The sequence below is a fragment of the Piliocolobus tephrosceles genome, chromosome X, assembly GCF_002776525.5.
Source record: "Piliocolobus tephrosceles isolate RC106 chromosome X, ASM277652v3, whole genome shotgun sequence".
NCBI lineage: Eukaryota > Metazoa > Chordata > Mammalia > Primates > Cercopithecidae > Piliocolobus > Piliocolobus tephrosceles.
In genome coordinates, this window is record NC_045455.1 from 65,456,655 (window position 1) to 65,483,599 (window position 26,945).

Genomic DNA, 26,945 nt, shown 5'->3' on the forward strand with positions numbered 1-26,945 from the left:
AAACTGGGAAGCAAGCAGTTCAAAATCACATGTTTCAGAGAGGCCTTGAGTTCCTATACTTTAAACATTCACTGAACAGATGGTAGGTATCCATACTTGTGTGAAAACTGAGCGGCCCAACCACACGTCAGACTGGGCAAATGCCATCCCACCAGGCCAAGGCAGAGAACTGGGAAGGTCACAAGGCAGGTCATTTTATTGCTACATCAGGTGTGCCTCTTTATTTGTAACTACCTTTGAAAAAATGAAAAAAAAAAAAAAAGTCTTGTTTGGCTTTGTGGAAAAATTTATAAACACTTAGGAGCCAAAGTAAATTCCATTTGCCTGCCCTGGCAGGAACAGAACCCATAGAGGGTTTCCAACTCTCCAACACACCCGGCCTGAGGCTCCAGTCCTCTCAAGCCTCCTATTCACAACATCTTTGGCGGCCAAGTTGATCGATCTATTCTCCATACCCAGGGAGAAGTTGGCAATAAATGCCAGGCATAACATCCAATTATCTGATAAAGTAAGAAAAATCTCCAACTCTTTCCACCAACTCCTGCAAGAGGTTCCTCCATCACCTCTCAAAGGACAAAGGTCTGACCCCATGAATGGCAAACCTAGTTGGTAAAGTAAATATGAAATAAATCAACCACAGAAATAGAAATGCTTGTGCTTTTTACATGATTTTTCTCTACAGTGTGATCCAACTATGGTGGTTGAAATTATATCTATTAGAAGCCTGGAACAAATAACCACATTTATGACTGTAACTGAAACTTCCACTCTTACCCTGAGGGCCTGGTTTACAAGCTCATGCAGGGTCCCAGATGGGTGTGCTGTAAGTTGATACTGTCACAGGCAATGTGCAGCTACTACATAAGATACATGTATTCTTTTTTGAAAGAATATTTGGTAAGGAAAAGCTCTGATTTCTCATTCATCCATAAAAATCAGCTAGCTTACAGCAAACTACGAAACAAGTCAGCAGTCATCCCCAAATTCTCTATAGAGAGTAGGGTTTAAAATGAACTTTCCATAGGCAGACTTGGTGACCGTGTCCCCATTATGCCTGCTTCCCACATTACAACGCTCACCATACATGATGGTTGCTATTCATTTAATGTCTGCCTTCCCCACCAGACTGTAAACACCACAAAGACAGGAACCCTCTGCCATATTTAACTACTACATCCTTAGTACACTGTACAATGTTGGATGTGGAAGAAACACTTAACATTTGCTGAATGAACTATCCAAAAAAATTAAACAAGATCAAATACTACTTTCTGCTTTCCTTCTTTACATGTCCTCACCATTCCCAGGCTATGTTAAGCTCAACTCTACTGTGTCACCAACAGGGCCATGACTCAGTCCTTTCTCATTAAAGATCACAGAGATCCAGGAAAAACTGAAAGAGTAGGAATTAGGAGGTGTACAATGAGGCCTGGGCTTAGTCAAATACTTGCAGTTACAAGTAATAGAAATCTGCTCAGGTGAATTTAGGAACAAATGGGCATATCCAATAAGAGAGAGGGTATCTTTTGAGCTCAAATAGGCAGAACAGAGCCAGGATTCTCAGGGGATTAGGAGGATAAGGAAAATCTTGTGCATCACTTGCTTGGGCTTTCTCTTCATCAGGAGCCAGATGTTCTTCCTTCCCTGGTTCACCCTACGTTTTCTGCAGATCAGCTTTTTTACTCTTTCTCCATGCACACAAACACCTCACAGCTCTTAGGTTTATATGTTCCCAGTAAAAAGGCCCTGCCCAGGCTGAGACTAGCATTTCTGCCTCCAAATTCTAAATTCCTGGGAAAATCAGATTGGCCCAGGGACAAATAGCCTTAACCAGGCAAGCTTGGTTTTTCCTGGCTCCCTTCTACGGAGGAGGAGCTTCTCAGAAAAGACTGGATAGGAAGACATCCCCATAGCAGTGCTTGTGTTTTTGACCACGATGTGTCTGCTCTTCTTTCTTTTGTCTGCAACTCCCCCAAGATCACTCAGCTTCATCACACTGCCTTTCAAGTTGGTTTCCTGTCATCAAACTTGGCCTTCACTATTCTTTCTCATGCAATGCCTTCCCACTTCCTTCCTTTCATTAAACTTCAAATTCTTCTCAAAGTTATAATGCATTTACTCTCTTACCTGGATCACAACAAACACTGTATTTAAAAGGTATTTTAGGCTGGGTGCGGTGGCTCACGCCTGTAATCCCAGCACTTTGGGAGGCTGAGGCAGGCGGATCACGAGGTCAGGAGATAGAGACCATCCTGGCCAACATGGTGAAACCCCGGCTCTACCAAAAATACAAAAATTAGCTGGACATTGTGGCGTATGCCTGTAATCCTAGCTACTCGGGAGACTGAGGCAGGAGAATCACTTGAACCGTCAAGAGGTTGCAGTGAGCCAGGAATGCGCCACTGCACTCCAGCCTGGCAACAGCGAGAGACTCCGTCTCAGAGAAAAAAAAAAAAAAAAAAAAGGTATTTTAATGGACAAAATTAACAAATAAGTTATTTTAATAAATGCACAGAATATTTTCATTTTCTTCTGTACTTGGAATGCTACTTATTACGTAGTAGAATAAATACAAAATATGGTAATATTTGCTTTGTGGTATTTATTTTATAGCCTCTGAATATATTGTGCATTTTCAACTATTCTGAAACCAGTATCACATAACCATTATTTACAAATAATACTGAGTAACCTCTTAACAAAACACCTTTCAATAGGAAGGACTACAAAACAATTCCTTGGAAACTCAAATCTATTTCATGTTTCAATCAAAATGTAGCTTATTTCCTTATGCAATAAGATTCTGCCTCTCTCAAGTTAAACAAATCTTAAATTTTTGCCCAAGTCAATTACTATGTCATCTGAATGCGTAAGATTCCTAGAAACACCAAAGCCAATTTCTAACCAATTGTGATGAAGATAAGCTTCTTTTTTACCTTTACACAGCAATAATCTTTTCAATCCATTCAAAAGATTACTGAAATCATCTTGACCATACACATCTTGTTTGTCTGCAAATCCCTGGCATCTAGATTTGTGGCCTGTATACAGTAGATGCACAGTAAATATTTGATTGACTAACATGTATGCTTACATCCATGTATTTACCAATCAACACTATATATGTGTGGCTTTACATGTGTTCATATAAACATGTACATAGATCATCAACATGTTTGCTATAATGTCACAAGACAATGTTTTCAAACCTTAAAGTATATTCAAATTATCTAGGGTTTGGGTTTGTTTGGTTTTTTTTTTTGGAGACAGGGAGAGAGAGAGGAGGCATCTTGCTATATTGTTCAGGCTGGTCTTGAACTCCTGACCTCAAAAAATCCTCCTGCCTTGGCCTCCCAAAACACTGGGATTACGGACACGATTTAACCAGCCCAGCCTATCTAGGGACTTTGTTAAATGCAGATTTTAATTGAGTAACTCTGGGATAGAACCCAAGCCTGCATTTCTAATAAGTTCTCAGGTGATGCTGATGCTACTGGCCCACAGACCATACTTTGAATAGCAAAGTAATCCCTTCTTAACTCATTTAGTAGAACACCAAAGGCAAAGTATACAAATAATCACAAGGTCCTCTTTCTCAAAGTTCATGTTCAGTCATAAGGAAACTGGATGATAATCCTCTCAGGGAAACACATCTTTATTATCAGACCAAATCCTTCAATAGGTATTTACTGAGCACCTATGCCAGGTTTAAGAGCTATAGTGAACTTTAGTCATTCTTGCATATAGCTTAATAAATGATGAAAACGCAACTAAAAGCTTCTCTGTATCTCACTGATATCCAAATAAAGAGAGCACTACAGGATGACACCAAAATGTGTATATATTTGTATAGGGGGAAGGGAATGAGTTAGCAATTGCTTAGGATCTTGTGCCTTCATGAGGTTCCTATTAATGCTTATCTCAAGAAGATTTCTTGCTTGCCATCCCCAAATCCCCATCATTGTGCCCAGGTCAGCCTCTCCTATTTGCAGAGTCATGCGAGCTATTGATCTCTGAGGCCAACTTCAACTTGCTGGATTACAGCCCTCCCTTATCTCTTACAGTTAGATACTGCGGCAGGTTTGATGAAGAAGCAAGACCAGAAAAAAGACTGGTTATATCATTTAAAAAACAGGAAAAAAGGCTAGGCGCGGTGGCTCATGCCTGTAATCCCAGCACTTTGGGAGGCTGAGGCAGGTGGATTACCTGAGGTTAGGAGTTCGAGACCAGCCTGGCCAACATGGTGAAACCCCATCTCTACTAAAAATACAAAAATTAGCTGGGTGTGGTGGCATGTGCCAGTAGTCTCAGCTACCTGGGAGGCTGAGGGAGGAGAATCATTTGAACCCAGGAGGCGGAGGTTGCAGTCAGCCGAGATCTCACTACCGCACTCCAGCCTAGGCAACAGAGGGAGACTGCATCTCAAAAACAAACAAACAAACAATAAACAAGAAAAAAACCCTACAGAATTCTCTACTTTTCCATTTATCTAAACCCTCATCACTGCTATGGCTTAAAAAGAAAGTTCAGCTTGATCCCGTGACGTACAACAATATCTTCTAGAAGCAAAACAGGTAAAGGAAGGATATAGTATTCAGAATTACAAGAAGTTTTTCTTCCCAAAAAAAGGGTTGAATACTTTGTTCAGCTTGGTTGTTATCACCTATTTACTACAAAATTCTAAAGAATTTTTGAAAGATAATTTGAAAATCATTTAAAATTATTATATCATTAATAGTCATTTGTTTATAACAAGCAAAATTGTTGTTTGAGTTATTACAGTATTCTTTTGCCAGAAGCAGAATTTTAAGCAAATCTACAATTTAGCATGGATTTATTTCAGCATGTGCTTCTGAAACTGGGATACTTATATCAAGAGATGAGGTGTACACTGCAGCAAGCCAGAAGGTACAGCAGTCCAAACAACAAACCTGGGGGATTTTTCTACAATGTCAATTTTAATTAAGGTTTGAAGGGAGGGAAGTAAGGGAAATGTTTAATACAAGTAATATTAAATTTAAATAATTATTTTACACTAAAATAAACATGGGATAGGATGCCCAAACTTCATTAATTTTAAAGATAAAAGACTAGATTGAAAAGAAAATTCCTATTTTGGGGGGCCAGCTCTTCTTCAGCTGTGGGGGAACTTCTGCCAGTGGAATAATCTACGAATCACACATATCTTTTCTTTTAAAAGTGTACTTGGAAGATTCATTATTTATCAGTGCAAGGACATAATTCTCAGATATGATCTTGGGGAAATGAAATCAACTTCTAATTAGAATGTTTCAATCCTAAGCAAATCCTTTTGAGAACTGAATGCTCAATGCTGAATGTCTTGAATTTGAATAAATGATATAACAATAAGGCAAGGACAAATTTACTTCACAAATGTAATCACTGGACAAAATTCTGAATCGCTTAAGGACATACTTTATAAAATAGCTGAACAAAAAGTTGGAAAAGAGAGGGAGACTGCTGTAATCAGAAAGCCTATGTGCTGTAGTCCTTCTTCCATTAATCTTATTCAGAAGCTATGAATATAGAGTCAATTTCAGAACAATTTTCTTACTTTACATAGTGAAAGCCTTAGAAAATCTAAAATGATTTAATATGGTACTTTTCATTATAATGAGAATCCCAACCTCAGTCTTCTCCACTTAAGAAGAAAACACAGAGAAGGCAATCTAGAAAGGAAGGAGAGTTAGGATATATGTCTGGTTTTTCAAGACAAAGATTTGGATACTTACAAGGCATTGCATGATATATGCTTGGCCAATACTGTCCACTGTCTCTCTTTAACCAAACACGAACTGTCCTACAACAGAAGAAAATATGTGCATGAAATCACATTATTCTTAGCCATGGGAGAATGCTGATACATAGAAAATAAACCTCTTAACATTATATATAGAGAGAGGCCAGGTGCAGTGGCTCACGCCTGTCCCAGCACTTTGAGAGGCCGAGGCAGGAGGATCACTTGAGGTCAGGAGTTCGAGACCAGCCTGGCCAAACATGGTGAAACCTTGTCTCTACTGAAAATTTAAAAATTAGCTGGGAGTAGTGGTGTGTGCCTGTAATCCCAGCTACTCCGGGAGGCTGAGGCAGGAGAATCACTTGAACCTGGGAGGTGGAGGTTGCAGTGAGTCAAGATCACACCACTGGACTCCAGCGTAGGTGACAGAGAGAAACTCCGTCTTAAAAAAAATAAGAGAGAGAGAGAATATCTTAATATACATATGTATCTTAACCATAAATACATATAAATGAACACTATATATACCTGTCTAAAGATTCTATATTCCTTAAACTTGAGGCTTCTACAAATTTAGAATTACATATAACTCTTTAAATATCATGCCACACGTGTGTAATCATGATAGTGTTTGGAAATTATTATTTTCATTCTTGTTGTTTTGCCTTTCCAAGCATCTGACCTTTGCCCTTGATGGCTGGAAGTATTCATCTGGCTGGGGAACTATTTGGTTTTATTAGTGAAGGGACTACAAAGAGATCAAATGAAAAAATATGCAGTATCTGACATGAAGAGGATTATACAGTTCATGGCCTTGTAAGCCAAGCCATCGTCTCAAGGGAGTTTTTCCAAACATGCTCAAGTAATTATAAGCTCTGAGGCAGATTTTCTGAGCTAGTGGTGTCCGTGGGGCTTGCTGTGGAACAGAGGGATACTGCACCAAAGGCCGTGCATGAAGTTCCAGGCCAGCAGCTTGTAGAGAGACAAGGCAGACACCTAGGAGAAGTCAGAGAGCAGGCGCCAAAGACTCAACTAGCTGGGAAGTATCATGAGATTCTGACCAAACAGAAAGGCCTGACCATGAATTATACTAGCCGTAGCATCATCAGCATATGCCAGCAAGGAAAATACAAGTAGGAGGTTGAAAGGTATTATTCCGGAGACCACAGGAAATAGTGAACATCAAACAGATAGAAAAAGACAGTGTCCCACTGCCAGGGGATCATAGGTCACACATCTCACCCCACACTCTTAAGCCATCCCAGGATTAAAAGCAGAGTGAGAAACTGAGCACTTTTATCTCAGAGAGAGCTGGATACTTCCTAAAGACACTGGACTGAGTTTTAAATCATATTGGATATCTGCCACCTGCGCCACTCCAGCTAATCAGGAGGCCTTCTATAAATAAGCAGGCTGGGCACAGTGGCTCATGCCTGTAATCCCAACACCTTGGGAGGCCAAGGTGGGTGGATCACCTCAGGTCAGGAGTTCGAAACCAGCCTGGCCAACATGACAAAACCCTGTCTCCACTAAAAATACAAAAATTAGCAGGGTATGGTGGTGGATGCCTATAATCCCAGCTACTCGGGAGGTTAAGGCAGGAGAAGCACTTGAACCTGGGAGGCGGAGGTTGCATTGAGCTGAGGTGGAGCTATTACACTCCAGCCTGGGTGACAGAGCAAGACTCTGTCTCAAAAACAATAAATTAATTAAAAAATAAATAAATAAGTAGTAGGAAAAAGACTAAACCAACTACAGATATAACAAAGAACATTTTCTCTGCACAGCCAGAAGTTACGATGTAATGATATGTAGTGGCACCACTACATATACATGCAAAATTCAGTCTTTTTGGTAAATTATATTAATTTGTGAGGTGAATAGATGCAATGGTAAATAACTTATAAGAATTAAATCTATGCATACACATACTAATACAGCGATACGCGTATCAGCATTCACTCTTCTCTTAAACAAGTTCTTTTTACAATATATGTTAATACAACATTGTTATATTGAGATTATTACCTCAATAAGCATCAATACCAGAGTAACATCACAGAAGATGGTGGAGTAAGACACTTTAAAATCAGTCCCTCCACTAAATCAACTACTAAGCTGGCAAGAACTGTCAGCCCCAACCCTATGGCAGGCAGCCATGGAGACTGTGGCTCATATTCCTTGAGTGGCCTGCTTGTACCAGGAAGTGAACATCGTCCTCCACAGTTTGTAGGGGGTGTGTTTTGATTTGCCTGGAAATTCACTGAGACATTGGAACAAAGGCTGGCTATTGTTTCAAACCCTTAAGGCTGAAGGGCTTCCCAAGCAGTGTCTCTCAAAAGAAATTAGAGACAGAAACTTTTTTATCCTTATCAGATGCAGGCATTTAAGGAAATCACTGGCTGACAGACATAACACAACAGAGACCTCAGTGATCACATACAACAAGGAATATAGTCTTTGCAAAAATAGTTTGGAAAAGTCACTAAACAGATGGATAATTACAGCACTCAACAAGTAAGAACAGCAACCTCTGGAGAAGGAGAATTATATGACTTCCAGAATTACTGCATTATAATATTCAAAATGTCCAGTTCTTAACAAAAATTGCAAAGTATACAAAGAAAAAGGAAAAGAAAAACAAATAAATTGACAGAAAAATTTACAGAAAATTGACAGAAATTCACAGAAAAAAAAAAGAAATTGACAGAAACCATCCATGAAGAAACTAAAACAGTCTTACTATACCAAGACTTTAACAGTTTTAAATAGATAAAGAACAAAGGAAATCAGGACAAGGTTGTATGAATGAATGGGGAATATCAATAAAGAGACAGAAATTTCAAAACGGAATCAAAGCGAAATTCTGGAACTGAAAAGTACAATAGCTGAAAAGAAAAATTCCATAATGAGGTTCAACAGCAGGTTTGAGAGTCAGAAAAGCCAGCAAACCTGAAGATGGGACAATTGAAATTTCCCAGACTGAGGAGGAGAAAGTAAAAAGAAAAAATAACAACAAACAGAGCATAAGAGACCTATGGGACATCATCAAGTGTACCAACATATTCAATATGGAATGACAGATGAATTCTCTATCTAGCTGCACTATCCTTCCAAATGAAGGGAAAATTAAGACATTCTCAGATAAACAAAAGTGAATGAAATTCATTACTAGTAGATCTTCCTTACAAGAAATGTTAAAAGGAGTTTTCCAGGCTGAAACGACAGGACACTAGATGGTAACCTGAAGCCATACAAGAATTAAAAGATTACTGGTAAAGGTCACTACACAAGTAAATATAAAAGCAAGTATCACTGTATATTTTGTTTATAACTCCTCTTTCTGTTTCCTAAATGGATTAAAAGACATATGCATAACACAAGAATTTTAAGTCTGTCTATGTAAATGGGCAACAAAAGGGGTGGGAACAGAGCTAACTAGGAGCAGAGTTAATGTACACTAGTAAAAATGAATTGATATCAATTCAAACTAGATTATATAAATTTAGGCATACAGAAGAGAAAAATAAGGGAATCAAAATGGTACATGAGAAAAAATCAAACGTAAAAGAAGGCAATAGTGGAGAAATTGAGAAACAAAAAACAAAGAGATTTAATACATAAAAAACAAATAGCGAAATGGCAGAAGTCTTTCCTTATCAGTAATCACTTTCAATATAAATGGATTAAACTCACAAACTGAAAAACAGAGACTGGCAGAATGGATTTTAAAAAAATATGGTCTAACTTTTTGCTACCTAAATGAGACTCACTTTAAACCCAAAGACATAAATAGGTTGAAAACGAAACAATAAAAAAGACATTCCATTCAAATAGTAACCAAAAAGAGCTAGGTGGGTATACTAATAACAGATAAAATGGGTTTTGAGTCAAAGTTTATTACAAGAGACAAGGACACTATGTATTGACACAAGGGTCAATTCATCAAAAAAATAATAATTACAAATATATATATACTCCAAAGAATAGAGCCCCCAAAATATTAATATATGAAAAGTAGCCGGGCATAGTGGCTCACGCCTGTAATCCCAGCACTTTGGGAGGCCAAGGGGGGTGGATCACAAGGTCACGAGATCGAGACCATTCTGGCTAACACAGTGAAACCCCGTCTCTACTAAAAATAGAAAAATTAGGCGGGCTTCATGGCAGGCGCCTATAGTCCCAGCTACTCGGGAGGCTGAGGCAGGAGAACAGCGTGAACCCAGGAGGCGAGGCCTAGATCGCACCACTGCACTCCAGCCTGGGCGACAGCCAGACTCCGTCTCAACAAAAAAAAAAAAAAAGAAAAGAAAAGAAAAAAAAGTAAGCACTGACAGAATTGAAGGGAGAAATAGAGAGTTCCACAATAATTGAAGACTTCCACTTGCAATAAAAGAACATCCACACATATAAGGAAACAGAAGACTTGAACACTACAAACCAACTAGATCTAATGATATATAAACAACACTCCAACCAACAACAACAGAACATACATGTTTTTCTGAAGTACATATGGAACATTCTCTAGGATTGATCAGCTGTTAGGCTGTAAAACAATTCTTAATAAATTTTAAGATTGAAATCATACAAAGGATCTTCCCCAACTATAAGCGAATGAGGCTAAAATCAGGAATAAAAAAGAACTGGGGAAGAAGTTACTAAGAAAATTAGAGAATACTTACAGATGAATGGAAACAAAAGCACAACACATTAAAATGTATTAGGGGCTGTGACAGCAGTACTCAGGAAGAAATGTATAGCTAATTTATAAATGCCTGTATTAAAAAAGATCACAAATCAATAACCTAATTTTATACCTTAAGGAAAAGCAAACTAAACCCAAAGCCAGCAAAGGAAGGAAATAACAAAGATTAGAACAGGAAAAAAAAAAAAAAAAAGAGAAAGAGAATCAACGAAACAAAAAGTCAGTTCCTTGAAAAGATCAGCAAAAGTAACAAACCTTTAGCCAAACAGAAACTTAAAGGAATATAGGAGAAAATTTCATATGCCAGCCAATTAGATAATCTAGATGAAATAAACAAATTCCTAGAAACATACAATCTACCAGTACTGACTCAAGAAGAAATGGATAATCTCAACAAATCTATTACAAGTAGAGATTGAATCAATAATCAAAAACTTCTCAACAAAGAAAAGTGCAAAGCCAGACGGCTTCACTGGTGAGGTCAATCAAACACTTAAAGGAGAATGAACAACAATCCTATTCAAACTTCAGAAAAATAGAAGAGGAGAAAATACTTTATAACACATTCTATGAAAGTTGGACAAAGATACCACAAGAAAACTACAGACTTAAATCTTCATGAAGAGAGATTCAAAACTCCACAACAAAATACTAGTAAGCCAAGTTCGACAGCACATTAAAAGGGTTATATACCATGACCGAGTGTCATTTATCCCAGAAATGCAAGGGTAGTTCAATATAAGAAAATCAATGTGATATAGCACACTGATAGAATGAATGCGCGCGCGCGCGCGCGCACACACACACACACACACACACACACACACACACACACCCCTCAATAGACACAGAAAATGCATTTGACAAAATTCAACAATCTTTCGTGAAAAAAAAAATAGCATACTGGGAACAGAAGAAAATTTCCTTAACCTAATAAAGGATATGCATGAAAAATCCACACTTAACATCATAATAAAAAGTGAAAATATACTCCCTAAAATCAGAAATAAGGATACTCAATTTCATCACTGTTATTCAACATTATTGGAAGTCCCAGTCAGAGTAATTAGGCAAATAAAAGAAATAAAAGGCATCCGCACTGGAAAGGGAGATGTAAAACTATTTTATTGGAAGATGACATAATTCTACTTATAGAAAATCCTAAATAATCCACTCAAGAAAAAAACGACTAAAGCTAATTAAATAAATTAAGCAAAGTTACAAGGTGCAAGATGAGCAAACAGAAACCATCTGTGTTTCTAATAACAAACATTTCTAAAGAAATTACAGCCCCCAAAACACTTTACATATATATTTAATCTTTACAATACCCTATTAAATAAAGCTCTCTTCACTAAATGTACTGCCCTCCTTACATCAACTCTTTACACCTAAAAATAAAAGTACAGTATATAAAAATATCTGTTCTCTTATCTCTTGAGGTACAAGAGCAGTTTTAAAAAGAAAAAAAAGGTTCTGCATCTTAGAGATCAAAAGTGCTACTTAGACGGTTAGGAATTTCCTAAATAAATGTAAATTTTACTATACAAAGCCTTAGAAGTAAGTTTTAATTTTTCTGAAAATTATATTTTAAAAGCAACACAAAAAACATTTTTCCCTGAAGAAAATTTTCAGAAAATGACAACTGTGATTAAGAGTCATATTAAGCCAGCAGAGGTCAGGGTACTGGGGGGGAGAAAGAGTCCGACCACTGAAACGCAGGTAAAGTGTCCTTTCACCTCCCTCACACAAAGCCCTAAGTTCGCAGGAACAGGACAGGGCCAAATGCATTGCATAGTCCATCTTGCACGTGCTGTTTTCTTCTCTCCCTGCCTCTTCCTCTCTCCTAAGCTCCCAGCACAAGGTACAAACTAACACTGGAAGAGAGACAATGCTCATCTAAAAAATACCAAGATGAGGTAGCCCACAGTGGGTCTCAAGTAGTTCAGCAACTGGGCTATTTATTTTTATTTGTTATTTTTTGAGACCGAGTCTCACTCTGTTGCCCAGGTTGGTGTGCAATGGCATGACCTTGGATCACTGTAACCTCCATCTCCCAGGTTCAAGTGATTCTCCTGCCTCAGCCTCCCAAGTAGCTGGGATTACAGGTGCATGCCACCACACCCAGGTAATTTTTGTATTTTTAGTAGAGACAGGGTTTCACCATAGTGGCCAGACTGGTCTTGAACCTCTGACCTCAAGCGATCTGCCTGCCTTGGCCTCCCAAAGTGCTGAGATTACAGGCATGAGCCACTATGCCTGGCCTGAGCTATTTAAAAACAGCATAATTTCATTCTATGTTGGATAGAGCTGATCACATTTCAACATGTTAAAATTACTTTTAAATATCAGCCCTATTGCTGAGACCTAAAACAAAACTGCTTTTATTTTTATTTTACTTTAAGTTCCGGGATACATGTGCAGAATGTGCAGGTTTGTTACATAGGTATACATGTGCCATGGTAGTCTGCTGTACCTATTGACCCATCCTCCAAATTCCCTCCCCTTGCCCCAAAATTGCTTCTTCAAGGTTAAAGCAGATGTTAGATAAATTGCAGTGTTTATCAAAGTTCTACTAGGATCAGTGCTGGTTTGCTCCTTGACTGGGCTATTAATGCAAGCAGAGAAGGAGCCACATTTTACCATACTTGATATCTGCCCCAAGGCCAAGCACTATATCAGATCCAAAACTGGTGCTCACTGTTTGTGAAAGATTAAAAGAATCAATCAAAAATCTCTGCCTATGACCATGGCCACCCCAACCTACTTGTCCACTGTCAGGAAGTCCTCTGCACCTAGACAGACACCTAGTGCAAAATGGCAGCAAGGAAGCTAGGTTGATACTGAGAAGTCTATACACTGTGATGGGTAAGATGATGGGAGAGAACGATGAATCCTTAATTGTACAGCTCCAGCCCTTATTTCCTAAAGAAATACTGATGGGCAGGGAATTCCCACATGCCTCCCATCTCACCCCAACTCTCTCAGACTAAATTCAGTGCCTGCCTCAGTTACAACCTTAACTAAGACAAGTGTGACCTCAGGGGCAGCACTCAGCACAATAGCCAGTCTGATCACGCAGAGGGGGACTCACATGTTCAACTAAGCAGGGAATCATATGTTTTTGATTCCCTTTTTGAGATCCCAATTTTTTAGTTAGTATTTTATTTTATTGTTTTAAACTGTGCTGACACACATAAGCTGGCAGTAGAGTTTTATTAGACACAGTTGCTAAACTGACACGTGTGTGTCTGTGTGTGCATGTGTACACATGCATATACATATATAGTCACGGGCTACATAACAATGTTTCAGTCAACACTGGACCACATATATAATGGTGGTCCCATAAGATTTTTTTTTTTTTTAATAAAGACAGGGTCTCGCTTTGTTGCCCAGGCAGGAAGGCAGTGACGTGATCATAGCTCACTGTCACCTTGAACTACTGAACTCAAATAGTGATCTTTCCACCTCAGCATCCCAAGTAGCTAAACTACAGATGCTCGCCACCATAAATGGCTAATTTTTTTAAAAAATTTTATAGAGACGGAGGTCTCACTATATTTCCCAAGCTGGTGTGGAACTCCTGGCCTCAGGTGATCCTCCCGCCTTGGCCTCCCAAAGCTCTGGGATTACGGGCATGAGCCACTGAATCTGGTCCCCCTAAGATTCTAATACCATATTTTTACCATATGCTTTCCATGTTTAGATACACACATACTTAACATTTGTGTTACAGTTGCCTACATTATTCAGTACAGTTACAAGATATACAAATCTGTCGCCTAGGAGTAAGCGGCTATATGTATCACACAGCCTAGGTATGTAGTAGGCTACACCACATAGTTCTGTGTTAGTACATGCTATGGCAATCACACAAGGACTGAACTGCCTAATGGCATATGTCTCACAATGTATCCCCACTGTTAAGAGATACATGACTATATCCATGGGGGACTGGTTCCAGGATCTCCCCCAGATTTTGTATGCTCAGGTCTCTAATACAAAATGGCACAGTATTTGCATATGACCTACATACATCCTCTCGTAGCCTTTAATCTCTAAATTACTTATATTACCTAGCACTATGTAAATGCTATGTAAACATTTGTTATACTGTATGTTCAGGAAATAATGACAAGGAAAAAAAGTCTATACATATTCAGTGCAGATACAACCAACCTTCCTCCCCACTTCCCCCAAATATTTTCCATCCAAGTTTGGTTGAATCCATGGATGCAGAACCCACAGATAAGAAGGGCCAACTGGATATAGTGAAGCACCACACCAGGTTCATGCCCCTAACCATCCTAGCCCGCAAAGACATATCCTTTGTGCTTATAGTGATGCAGATAATGAACAACAGCTTCTGGAACAACTTGGATTTTCCAAGACTATGAAAATCTAAAAGTTAGGAATTCTCCCCCACTGCCCCACAAGTGCACTTACATACATTCATTCATTGACTTGTTGATTCATTAATTTACTCGACCAACATTATCAAACACCTACTAGGTACCAGTATGTGAAACACACTGGAACCACAAAGAAAAACAAGTGCCACCTCTATTGTCAGGAAGCTCATGGTCCACAGGGGGAGACAGGTCATAGAACATTACAACACAGCAAGATAAGAGCTAAGGTATGGAGATGCCCATGCTGTAATAGGAGCACGTGAGGGCATCTAACTCTGACTACAGAGCCCGGGCTCAGGCAGGGCTAGACAAAAGCTTCTCAGAGATGATGGTGCCTGAAATGCAGGGTGAAAAGGCATTTGGCAGAGGAAAGTGGAGAGGGTGCGGGAGCACGTTCTGCAGGAGCATTGCCTCTGCCGCCCAGGCAGGCAAGCAGAGCGGGAGTGGTGAGAATCCAGCCTGGACAAAGAACAGGCAGAAGGCCACTGACGCTTGTTTTTCTTTGTTTGGGGCCAGCCTAGAAAAGGCGGGGTTACCCTGAAGTAACCAGTTTGGAGGATGTAGGCGCAAACCAAGTAAAAAAGGATGAAGGCCTAAAAGAGAAAGGACGACAGATTTTAGAGCAGTCAGGAAGTAGAAGCATCAGGAATTGGGGGCTGGCTGGATGTGGGGTGTCATATGAATGGTGGTATCATTCATTAATAAGTGATTTTTGTGGAAGGCAATGTTGAGTTCATCTTGAACACACTGAGTGTGGGGAGAATCCAGTTAGGGCTGTTTCAGAGAAAACGGTCTACATGAAGTTCAGGGGTAAGACCTGGGCTGAAAATTAAGATTTGGGAGACATTAGCATATAAGGAGTGCCAGAGAATAAGAAAAGAAGGCCAACAAAGACAAACACCAAGAGTTAAGGGGTAGTCAAGAGAAAAACGCCAGCAGAGAGGCAGAAGAATAATCCTTCTTTACTTTACAGACAAAACGTGTCCTGAATTTTTGTCCAGAAAATAAGGTCATCATAGGTACACCTAAGAGCTGAACTATATTCACAGTGAAAACGTGCCTACAATAAAATACTATCTATATAGGTCATTTTTCTGAGAGAAAAGGGAAGGCTGGGGGTGGCAACAAACAGTATACCACAGGTTGCTAAGCTACTGAATAAAATAAGACGGGGCGTCTACCCATGTTGAAATCAGGCTTTTAAAAATGTGCCCTAGAATGATGCAACCTTCATTAGTTACCATAGCAATGAGCTTCATTTCCCAGGGGACAATTGTTATTTTTGCCACCACTGAAGTAACTTGGGGTAGGGGCTGGGAGAAGTGAAGCCCACTGTGTTTCGAAGACCCTGAATTTCCAGGGAATACTTTTCTACAGATCACACCCTGCAACAGCAATACAAACATAAGGAAGGCAGCCCCCGGCAATCTGCAAACTAATAGAAAAACTTTGAGCAACAGGATGTAGTTTTTATAGTCATTTGTTTAAAGAGAGAAAAAAAAAACACTTCAAATGCAGAAAACGTTGCAGAGATTCTTAGAAAACATAGCTGAAAGATTTTTTAAAAGTTGATTTCTCTATGATTATCAGATTTCTTTAGTTACTTGTAATAAAAACGAACTGAGAGGTTCCCAGCAAATGCATTCTAACCACATACAGTAAATAAACTAAACCCAATCTTCCACAATGCACTGTGTATCTTTTGTATCCAGGGTTCCTCCGTGATAGACAGATGCTACTGTGTGGAAACTGCAAGTGAATTGAGGTGGCCAGGGGTTTCAAGAATCGGGGACTCAAGCTGGCTGTTGTCCAGTATTGTCCAGCCTCTGGTCCCCTCTTGCCAAGGAGCTCAGTTCTCACGTTAATGACCTTGGTACAACAGACCCAAATAACTGCTGAATCATACACCTGGATTTTTTTCCTCACAGCTGTAGCAACTCAGCAGTCAGTGACCAGAGAAGAGATGTGGCTATTTTACATTTCCACACCTTGGGTTTCTAATGGCACTCTGCTTTAAAAACACCGCCATTCCAGTTATTTGCAGTCATTTGCATCAGCAAGGTGTATTCTTTATTCCAGCCATCTCCCCTTGGAGTTTTTATCACTTGGGTCATTTCTCTTAATCCAAAGGCTGTGAAAATCTTCACAATTTAGAATTTTTAAAATCACAATCAAGTGACAACATTTTCAGCTTTTTTTTTTTTTTTTTTTGAGACGGAGTCTCGCTCTGTCGCCCAGGCTGGAGTGCAGTGGCCAGATCTCGGCTCACTGCAAGCTCTGCCTCCCGGGTTTACGCCATTCTCCTGCCTCAGCCTCCCGAGTAGCTGGGACTACAGGCGCCTGCCACCTCGCCCGGCTAGTTTTTTTGTATTTTTTAGTAGAGACGGGGTTTCACCGTGTTAGCCAGGATGGTCTCGATCTCCTGACCTCGTGATCCGCCCGTCTCGGCCTCCCAAAGTGCTGGGATTACAGGCTTGAGCCACCGAGCCCGGCCAGCGTTTTTAAAATCTATAAAATGAAGTCTCAACATGAGGTTAATGGGACCCATATATGCCAGGTGAGAAATTACAAACAATATACCTGGAAATGGTTGTCTTAGACAGTCAGTAGTAAAATCCTTCAGAGAGGGAAGGAAAAGATGAGCCACAAGGTCTTCATTCTGAGTAGTTTTCTTACAAAAACAGCACTATTTTGTGTCCGCAGATAGTGCCCCTGCATTGTAGACTTGCTTTTGTTTTCATGGTAATTTAACTCTTACTGACTAATGCTTAAGCACAGCTTCCTGTCCTTGCATAGCTGTGGGTTTTATACTTCCCTGACTCCCTCAGTCTCTCCCCAGAGTTACACACATATCCACTGTCCCTATGAAGCCTTTGCAATTCCTCAGGCAAAACTAAGCTCCAGAATCCCACTGTACCTTGCAAAGGCCTCTGTTAGGACACAACACATTAATCAATGTTAGTTAGCAAGTCCTTCTTGTAAGGAATACAGGAAATTCCTTGAATAATCAATAATTCCTTATTTGAATAAAAATTCAAACATTTTTATCTTTGATTTTTTTAAAGTACCTACAATACTTTCATTTTTATCACATACAGTATTTAGCATACAGGAAGTGCTTTTAAAAGGTTATATAAATACAGGGAAAAAAAAGAAAGGGAAATTAAAGAGAAAAATGAACATTGTCCAAGCAGTGGTGAGGAGGAACCCACAAGGAAGCAGCAGGAACAGCAATGCGCCAGAAGATCAGGGAGGCTGGACAGGGCCCTGGTTATCAGCATCAGCCATGCCATCTGCTCTTCAGCCACAGTCCCTCACAGGCAAGAGAAACATGAGTACCACCCTTGAACTGGCAGCCTAAGCAATTCAACAATATGAGAGTGTTCATCAACACCACCCTGTAGGAGAAATCGGGATGATACCATTAGAGGGATAATATAGATTTAAATATTGTTCTTGGCTCCATACACAGTGGGAGGGCATGGTCTGTGTCATCCTACTCACCACTATATTCCTCCAGTCAGTTACAGTGGCAGGCAGTAAAAATGCTCAGTAGAAACAATGAAATAGTAACTGGAAAGAGCAGTGGTTCAGAGGATGCCCCTGGCTGCTACTGTTCTGAATCTGAGATGGATTAACTGCTGCCTTCCAGGACAGCCATCTTAAAAACGCAGCAGACCCTGGGGGAAGGGGAACACGGAGTGATTGTGTAATGGATACAGAATTTCTATTTGGGATGATGAAAAAATTGATAGTGGTGATGGCTGCACAAGATTGTGAATATACCTAATGACACTGAGTTGAACTCTTACAAATAGTTAAAATCATACACTTTATGTTATATATATTTTACAACAATAAAAAAAAAGGAAAATAGCAGAATGACTCTCTCTCCCCAAAACTGTAGTGTTCATAGAGTTGCCAAAGGTGCAACAATTACAGATGGCCACGTGGCTGGGCGCAGGGCCTCACACCTGTAATCCCAGCACTTTGGGAGGCCAAGGTGAGTGGGTCACCAGGTCAAGAGATCGAGACCATCCTGGCTAACATGGTGAAACCCCATCTCTAAAAATACAAAAATTAGCTGGGCATGGTGGTACGCACTTGTAGTCCCAGCTACTCAGGAGGCTGAGGCAGGAGAATCACGTGAACCTGAGAGGTAGAGGTTGCAGTGAGCTGAGATTGCGCCACTGCACTTCAGCCTGGTGACAGAATGAGACTCCCTCCATCTCAAAAAAAAAAAAAAAAAAAAAAAGACAGATGCCCACGGGCTGGTCACGAAGCAGGTCTTTGAAAGTTATTCTGGTTGAGAATGTTATTATTAAAATAAAAATCTCTGGCTGGGCACGGTGGCTCACGCCTCTAATTACAGCACATTGGGAGGCCACGGTGGACCACTTGAGCTCAAGGGTTTGGGATCAGCCTGGGCAACATGGTGAAATCCCATCTCTACAAAAACACACACAAAAAATAATAAAATTAGCCAGGAGTGGTGGAGCCCACCTGTAGTCAGAGCTACTCTGGAGGCTGGGATGGGAGGATTACTTGAGCCCAGGAGGTGGAGGCTACAGTGAGCTGAGATTGTGCCACTGCACTCCAGCCTGGGCAACAGAGCAAGACTCTGTCTCAAAACGTAAAATAAAATAAAATAAATACAATACAATACAACAAAAATCTCAACGGACAAATAAATCAGATTAGCTACAAGTGAAGAAGGAATGTATAAACTGTAAGATAAATGAAAAGCAATCTATTAATAGAATACGGTCTTCACAGAGACAAAGATATGGAAAATGTGAAAGGTTGAACATGAAAAACAAGGTAAAAAAGATTAGAATGAAAAGGTCTAAGATATATATAACTGGAAAGACCAATAAGACAATGGGGAAAGGGTCAATAATTGAGAGATAGTATCTCAGATTCTTAGACAAATTTTGAAAAACGCCAGTCCTAAAATGAAGACAACTAATGACAAGGAAATTAGCTCAAGATCAGATCAAAATTTATTTCCTTTTCCAGATGAAATGATAAGATTATTAGGATAACTGTAACTCAACTACACTCCCATTTTCCTGATATCCTGGAACATGAGACAAAATATTTTCTATGAATGCATGCAGACCTCATCAGAGAAAAGAGGAATCCAATCACGCATCATTAGATTATAACCACTTTTCTTTGCTATAGTCTTATAAGAAACATGCCAAACACATTTTTCAATACCACCTCTTATATTTCAGTGGTGACTAGAAATGCTCCACAAATAGGCCAGGCGCGGTGGCTCACGCCTGTAATCCCAGCATTCTGGGAGGCCGAGGCGGGTGATCACGAGGTCAGGAGTTTAAGACCAGCCTGGCCAAGACGGTGAAACCCCATCTCTACTAAAAATAGAAAAAAGTAGCCGGGCGTGGTGGCAGGCACCTATAATCCCAGCTACTCAGGAGGGCAGGGCAAGAGAATCGCTCGAACTCAGAGGGTGGAACTTGCAGTGAGCCGAGATCATGCCACTGCACTCCAGCCTGGGCGACAGAGTGAGACTCCATCTCAAATAAAAAAAGAAAGAAAGAAATGCTCCATGAATAAGAGGGACCCAACTTGGGTAGAATGTGGTTTTAGAAAGTAACTTCCACTAACAAAATTAAATAGAGCAGAACAGAAAACAGAAAGTCCAACTCTTCTGCCTGCGCTGTCTCTATTTCTTTTTATCCTTTATAAATCATCCCAGTGAGCAGAACAAAGATATAATCACCCCCAGCAGATGTGTGAAGGTACTAGCTAGGACTGTAGAGGAATTAAATGATTTGATAAATGTTATATAGGAAAATGGTGGGGAAAGGCACATCAAAATCTTACTTAAATAAAGTGCATGAGCTTTGACTGTCCACTTGTTTGAATAAATCAATAGCAAAAATATGTTCAAATTAGGAAAATTTGAAAATGTTAAATGATATTAAAAAATTATTCATTTCTTCCTTTTTTTTTGAGAAAGAAAATGGGGAAAGGGTCAATAATAATTGATATATATGCCCAAATAATTGGGCAAATATGCTAGACAAATAGCCTCAGCTATTCAAATCTTTAAAAGCATAATTTATTCAAGGTGGTTCATTCATTTTAGAAGCCGAGAATTTGTTTGGCTTCTTGTTTCTTGTTGCCCAGGCTGGAGTGCAATGGCGTGATATCAGCTCACTGCAACCTCCGCCTCCCAGGTTCAAGCGATTCTCCTGCCTCAGCCTCAGGACTAGCTGGGACTACAGGTACCCACAACCATGCCCGGCTAATTTTTTGTATTTTTGGTAGAGACAGGGTTTCACCATATTGGCCAGGCTGGTCTCGAACTCCTGACCTCAGGTAATCTACCCGACTAAGCCTCCTAAAGTGCTGAGATTATAGGCGTGAGTCACCGTGCCCGGCCTATTCTTCTATTTCTGTGTGATAAAGGCACTGGGGTATGTGGAACCAATTATCCTTTACAGATACGTACTGTAGCATTAACAGGTAGAACGATAGAGTAATCTAAAATTTGTTCACAGCAAATCCCAACATCCATACCCAACAAAGGGTGGAAGGAGTAGATACACGAAACAAGATTGACAAAGGTTGATAACTAAAGCTGGGTGATGGATATATTGCTATTTTTGTGTGTTGTATATATTTGAAATTGCCCAGAAGAAACTGTTTTTAAAAATCTTCAGCTTTTGATTCATGTCAACAATTGTATAAATATATATAACAGCCTCTTCTGGGAGCACAAAGAGATTATAAATAGAAAAACAGTAGTGATTATTAATTCAAGTAGTACTAAACACTTTTGTCATTTACTTAGCAATCTGAATTGATTTAATATCCTTTATTAGTATTAATAAAAAGTTCACAGATAAAACACTTTATTTCTAGATAACAAACAAATTCTGGGCTTCTAAAATGAATGAACCACCTTGAATAAATTATGCTTTTTAAGATTTGAATAGCTGAGGCTAATTATCTAGCATATTTGCCCCATTGTTAAAACTAATAATAATTGATACACAGTATCAGAATAATCCTGCTAGAAATTTTTTAAAAGCTCTCATGTCAAATATTCTCCATATACATTATGGTAGTATATGTCAATGAGAAGGGAGATAATAGCATATGGGCGTCTTTGAAGTTAGCAGAGTAGATGAAAATGCCTACTTCTGCAGTGCTTACATGTATTTCATTAGAAGATTAAATTCTCCTCACTACTGAAAAACACCAAATAGCATAAAATAATTCAGATTCCACATTACATAACCTACATTATTTCGAATATCCATCTACTTTCCTTTATGACAAAGAGGCAAGTACTGAGTTTCCAGATGGAATAATAAAAGCCTTCATAATCCAGCCTATATTAAAAAATAAGACTAACCATTTCTCACAAACTTTAAATACATCCGACATGCTTTGTAGGAATACAAAGGAGGTATAAAACAAAAAAATCTAAAAGACAATGATAACATATCTTTCCTCTGCCAAGTCAAATAAACAAACAATAGTAACTACTGCCGTCTACAATTTTGCTTGGAATAAAGTGATGATTTTGAATAAATGGCTGAAAAAAACTCATGTTATCTTGGAAAACCACAGTATACAGATAACCCCTCCTCCTATAATCAACCTTTCTTCCTGTGGGTTTTTGTGATGCATAATGTATACTCATGAACGTTAATAAATCCCATAAATCAAAATCACATTACCTTTTCTTCCACATTGAGCCTTTCCCATAAGCTTCTACAGAATTGTGCATCAATGTTCCTTGATATATCAAAGTACATGGTGTACAAAAGTGGAGATGAACCCACGATAGCAAAATTTCTTTATATTTTTGGTTGGAGAAAAGTCTCTTGCCAGAGACAATTCATTATATTCTTGACCTCCCTTGATTTTAAACTGTGCCAATAAAAAAAGCATACATGGAAACTCATTAAATGCACAGAGAAGCCATAGAAACAGACCCTTCTGTTTATTAGCCCTTGTTTTTGCGGGGAAAGTGGGGTAAAAGCAATAGCTGCAACTAAATTACTTTCTAAAATTTTCTTCAAGAATTTATCAAACTGCAAAAAAATTCTGAAATTCAAAAGAATCTTGAGCTTGAGTTAAGGCCGACAAGCCACACAGTCCCTCCACCAGAGGCCATTCTGTAATGAAGCATAATACGTAAATCATTGCTCTGCATAATATGCATCAGTATCAAGTTAAGCCCTGCAAAAATAAAAATCCAAAAAGCTTAGCAGCGCCCAGTATTTTTACTAGCCACCATACCCTCAAGGAGTTATGTAGGTAATAAAATGAATGAAATCAGTATTTTCTGACTCACACAGCATAGCTTTTCATGAATGGGTACTTTTGTGTGCAAATGGATTAACCCTCTGATCTCATTTTAATGAGTTTCTTTTTGTCTTTGAGGGACTACTTTGCACGGAAGCTCAATCATTCTAGAGTCATTTAAATCAATCCATTTAAGAGTGTTAAGAAATGCACTCACTTGCACTTATTTGGGAATACTAAATTCACCAAAATTTAAATGCAGAGAATAATTTAAATAATATAAAGTTATCTCTTCCACCCAATAGGTTGCTCAGCCCTGTCAAATTCTACCTCCTTAATGTGACTAAATCTGTCTTCTCTGCTATCTGTACTGCCTTAGTTCACACTCTCATTAATACCCCACCCCCAGGAGCATCCTAGCTGGTCTCCTTACTCCTTTTCATCCTTCTCTGATCCCTTCTTCACCCAGCCACTGAAGTCATCTTTCTAAAATCCAAATCTAATTATGTCAGAACCTTCAAAGATCTGAGGACCATATTTAACTCTATAGTTTACCAGGCCCCCCAGGATCTGACCTCTGTCTGCTTCTCTGGCCCTATCCACCCTAGCTGCCCAACACTGGCCCCATCCTCTACTACACTACTCTTGTCAGAGGCATTCAAACCAGAGTGACTCCATCTTGAGTAAAGGCTAGGAAAATGAGGCTGGGACCTGCTGGGCTGCATTCCCAGAAAGTTAGGTATTCCTAGCCTCTAGATGTTTCCGGTTAAGAGAACAAACTGATGTTTACTAAACAGACCCAGACTTGGGAGTGTCCTAATATCCCAGTATCTTGAGAACAAAAGCATTCCTAATTTTGCTTTAAAGCGAATAATATCAGTTCTTGCAAAATATAGCAATTAAGACAATCCTTTATCACAAATCCTTGTAGCAGAGCACACCTCCCCCATGGTCTTTTTTATCCTATATATAGAAGCACTGTACCTAGGGTGGACGCGTTCCTCCTCTTATTTTCAGGAATGCCCTACTCTGTCTATGGAGTGGTTATTCTTTCACCACTTTACTTTCTTAATAAACTTGCTTTTGCTTTGCACTGTGGACTCACCCTGACTTCTTTCTTGCACGAGATCCAAGAACCCTCTCTTGGGGTCTGGATTGGGACCTCTTTCCTGTAACAGTCTTAGTTCTCTAACATGGTAGCTGACAAACATTTGGATTTCACAGGTCAAAAAAACAATTAACAAAAACAACTAAAAGGGTAGTGAGTGAAACACAGGGTTGCCAACTTTTCATTTGCCAAAAAAAGAAAAAATTATTTCAAACAAAAACAAAATCTACAATTTGCTAGCACTTCCATTTTACAAGAAATTAAGAAAAACATGATCTTATCATTTTAAAACATGAAGAAACTTAATTCTAGAAATAAAATGCTCATTGCACTGTCCCATTCCTTTTGTTAAAAATTTCACTGCACACTGGTAAAACCTTTTGCACGAATTTGTTCAATGAAACCCCTCCCTAACTCATCATACTTTTATGTCCCTGCACATGCTGGCCTCCTGCAGAGGCAAGTGTTCCTCCTCCATCCCCAGTTTTCACCTGCAAAACTAACACAACTTACAGGGCCGGGCAGTCCTTTTCAAATTTTAATGTGCATAAGAATAACCAGGGATCTTGTTAAAATGCAGATTCTAGCCACAAATATTTTCTCTGGTGTTTCTTCTAGAAGTTTTATAATTTGAGGTTTTACACTTAAGCCTATGATCTGCTTTGTATTCATTTTTGCATGTGGTATGAGGTATGGATCGAGTTCAGTTTTTCACATGTGGGTATCCAATAGTTCCAGCACCATTTGTTGAAAAGACTTTTCTTTCTCCACTGAGTTGCCTTTGCTCTTTGGTAAAAAATCAAGTGACCGTAGACATGTGGGTCTCTTTCTGGACTCTATCCTGTTCCACTGACCTATTTGTCTAGGTCAAGTGATCTCACTCACATGTATCTAGATGGATCATGATCCAAAGACAAAGAGCATTCTGTCAAATGACAAAGGACCTGGAATATCCCAGACCTCCTGAACGTTTGCCTTGTTTTCTTTCCTCCGCTGTACCGTATCCTTTGTCTTTATTAAAACCTTAGGTAAATATACTTTGTGGCATCTCGTGAATACCTTCCATAACTGACCCTGGGTAATTGCTGTGGTGATTCTGCTTTCTGTCATTAAAAAGACCTTTCTTATCACGAAGCCCAAGGACTGGCTGCTCTCCATCATGCCTCAATGGATCAAGGTCAATTCCCTCTTTGCCTCTCTGCTAGAACTGGCACTTCCCAGGTTAACTGAGGGCTGACAATAGCCTACAGGCCTATTTTGATAATAACCAGTTAACCATGACCAAGGTAACTAAGAAAATTGTAAAATGAGAAATTTTTTAGTCTAAAGCGTGTTTACAAATCAGAGTATGTGTGCTAGCATGTGAACTGTAAATGTACGTGTATAAATGTGTGTTACAGAGGTAGCTGAAGCTAACAGACTAATTGACCTGAAAATGAACAAAACTCAGCAAAAACCAAAATCTTTCAAGAAATATCACCAGTTACCTAACGGACAATTGTTGGGGTTTCTGATACATGTAAGGGAAGATAAAGTTGTGCACCCAGCAAGTTGAAAAAAAAGATGATGAAACTTCTGGTGGGCGTTGCTTCCATTAAGAGAGTCAAGCCAGGTTAAAGTGTATGTAGGTGCTTCCATATCTGAGAAGGGAATTACACTTTGGCACTGCAGAGATACAGGGACACCACAAGAGAAATGGGGAATGAGGGTATGGTTACAGTAAAGCTGTCAGTTTTCCTTCCATTAGTTGAAAAAATTAAATAATAGTAGCAGAAGGACTAATAACATATTGTACATTTGTTATTTTCAGATACATTGTGCTTTATTTGCTTTATATCATTTAATCCTTACAAAAGTACTAGGAAGAAGAGAGATCCTGTTTTCATTTTCCCTTTAGAAGTGAGAAACTGTACGGTGGAGACCCTCACGTGTCTGTGGTTCCCAAGCCATGGAGAAGAAGAACCAGGAGTTCCTTCTGGCAGTTTGACTCGAAAGCCTAAGCCTTACCATGAGATTATTTCTGAAGTTGTCTGAATGCTCAGAGAGAAGAAGAAATCAGACATGGAGGACAAAAGGTGAAATGGAAGAAGTTTGGTGAAAAGTTTTCACTATTTAGAAAACAGAAGACAGGAAGCCAAAGAAAACGGCTTATAGGCATTTAGAGCACCTTGCACGGTGCATTAGCTAGAACTGGATTTGATCACATCTAATTTATGCCTCAAAGTACAGGAGACAAAATACATGCTGTTCTGTGAAATCCTCTCAATTACGCAAAGCTGCTGTTCTTCACAGGCTGGCATGAAAAATGATGATCATGTCATAATTTTTCTCTCAACTCTTGCCATTTAAAAGGTTTAGGACTTCCTGCGGGGGTGCAGTAGCTCAAGCCTGTAATCCCAGGACTTTGGGAGGCTGAGATGGGCAGATCATTGAAGGTTGGGAGTTCAAGACCAGCCTGAACAACATGGTGAAACCCTGTCTCTACTAAAAATACAAAAAAAAAAAAAAAGTAGCCAGGCATGGTGGCAGGCACCTGTAATCCAGCTACTCGGGAGGCTGAGGCAGGAGAATCGCTTGAACCTGGGAGATGGAGGTTGCAGTGAGTCACGATGGCGCCACTGCACTCCAGCCTAGGCAACAGAGCAAGACTCCATCTCAAAAAAA

General features: G+C 39.4%; 1 protein-coding gene across 4 annotated transcripts in view; it reads right to left on the minus strand.

Annotated features, from left to right (window-relative positions):
- Positions 1–26,945, minus strand: part of WDFY2 (WD repeat and FYVE domain containing 2) — a 181,762-nt gene that overhangs the window by 102,642 nt on the left and 52,175 nt on the right. For 3 of the 4 annotated variants that reach the window (XM_023187322.1, XM_023187320.1, XM_031934949.1), the window contains exon 2: positions 5,754–5,821. The exons of the other annotated variant lie outside the window; for it this stretch is intronic. In XM_023187322.1, coding sequence (XP_023043090.1) covers positions 5,754–5,821 — 68 coding nt within the window. The remainder of the gene's footprint in view (positions 1–5,753; positions 5,822–26,945) is intronic. 4 annotated transcript variants of the gene reach the window in all.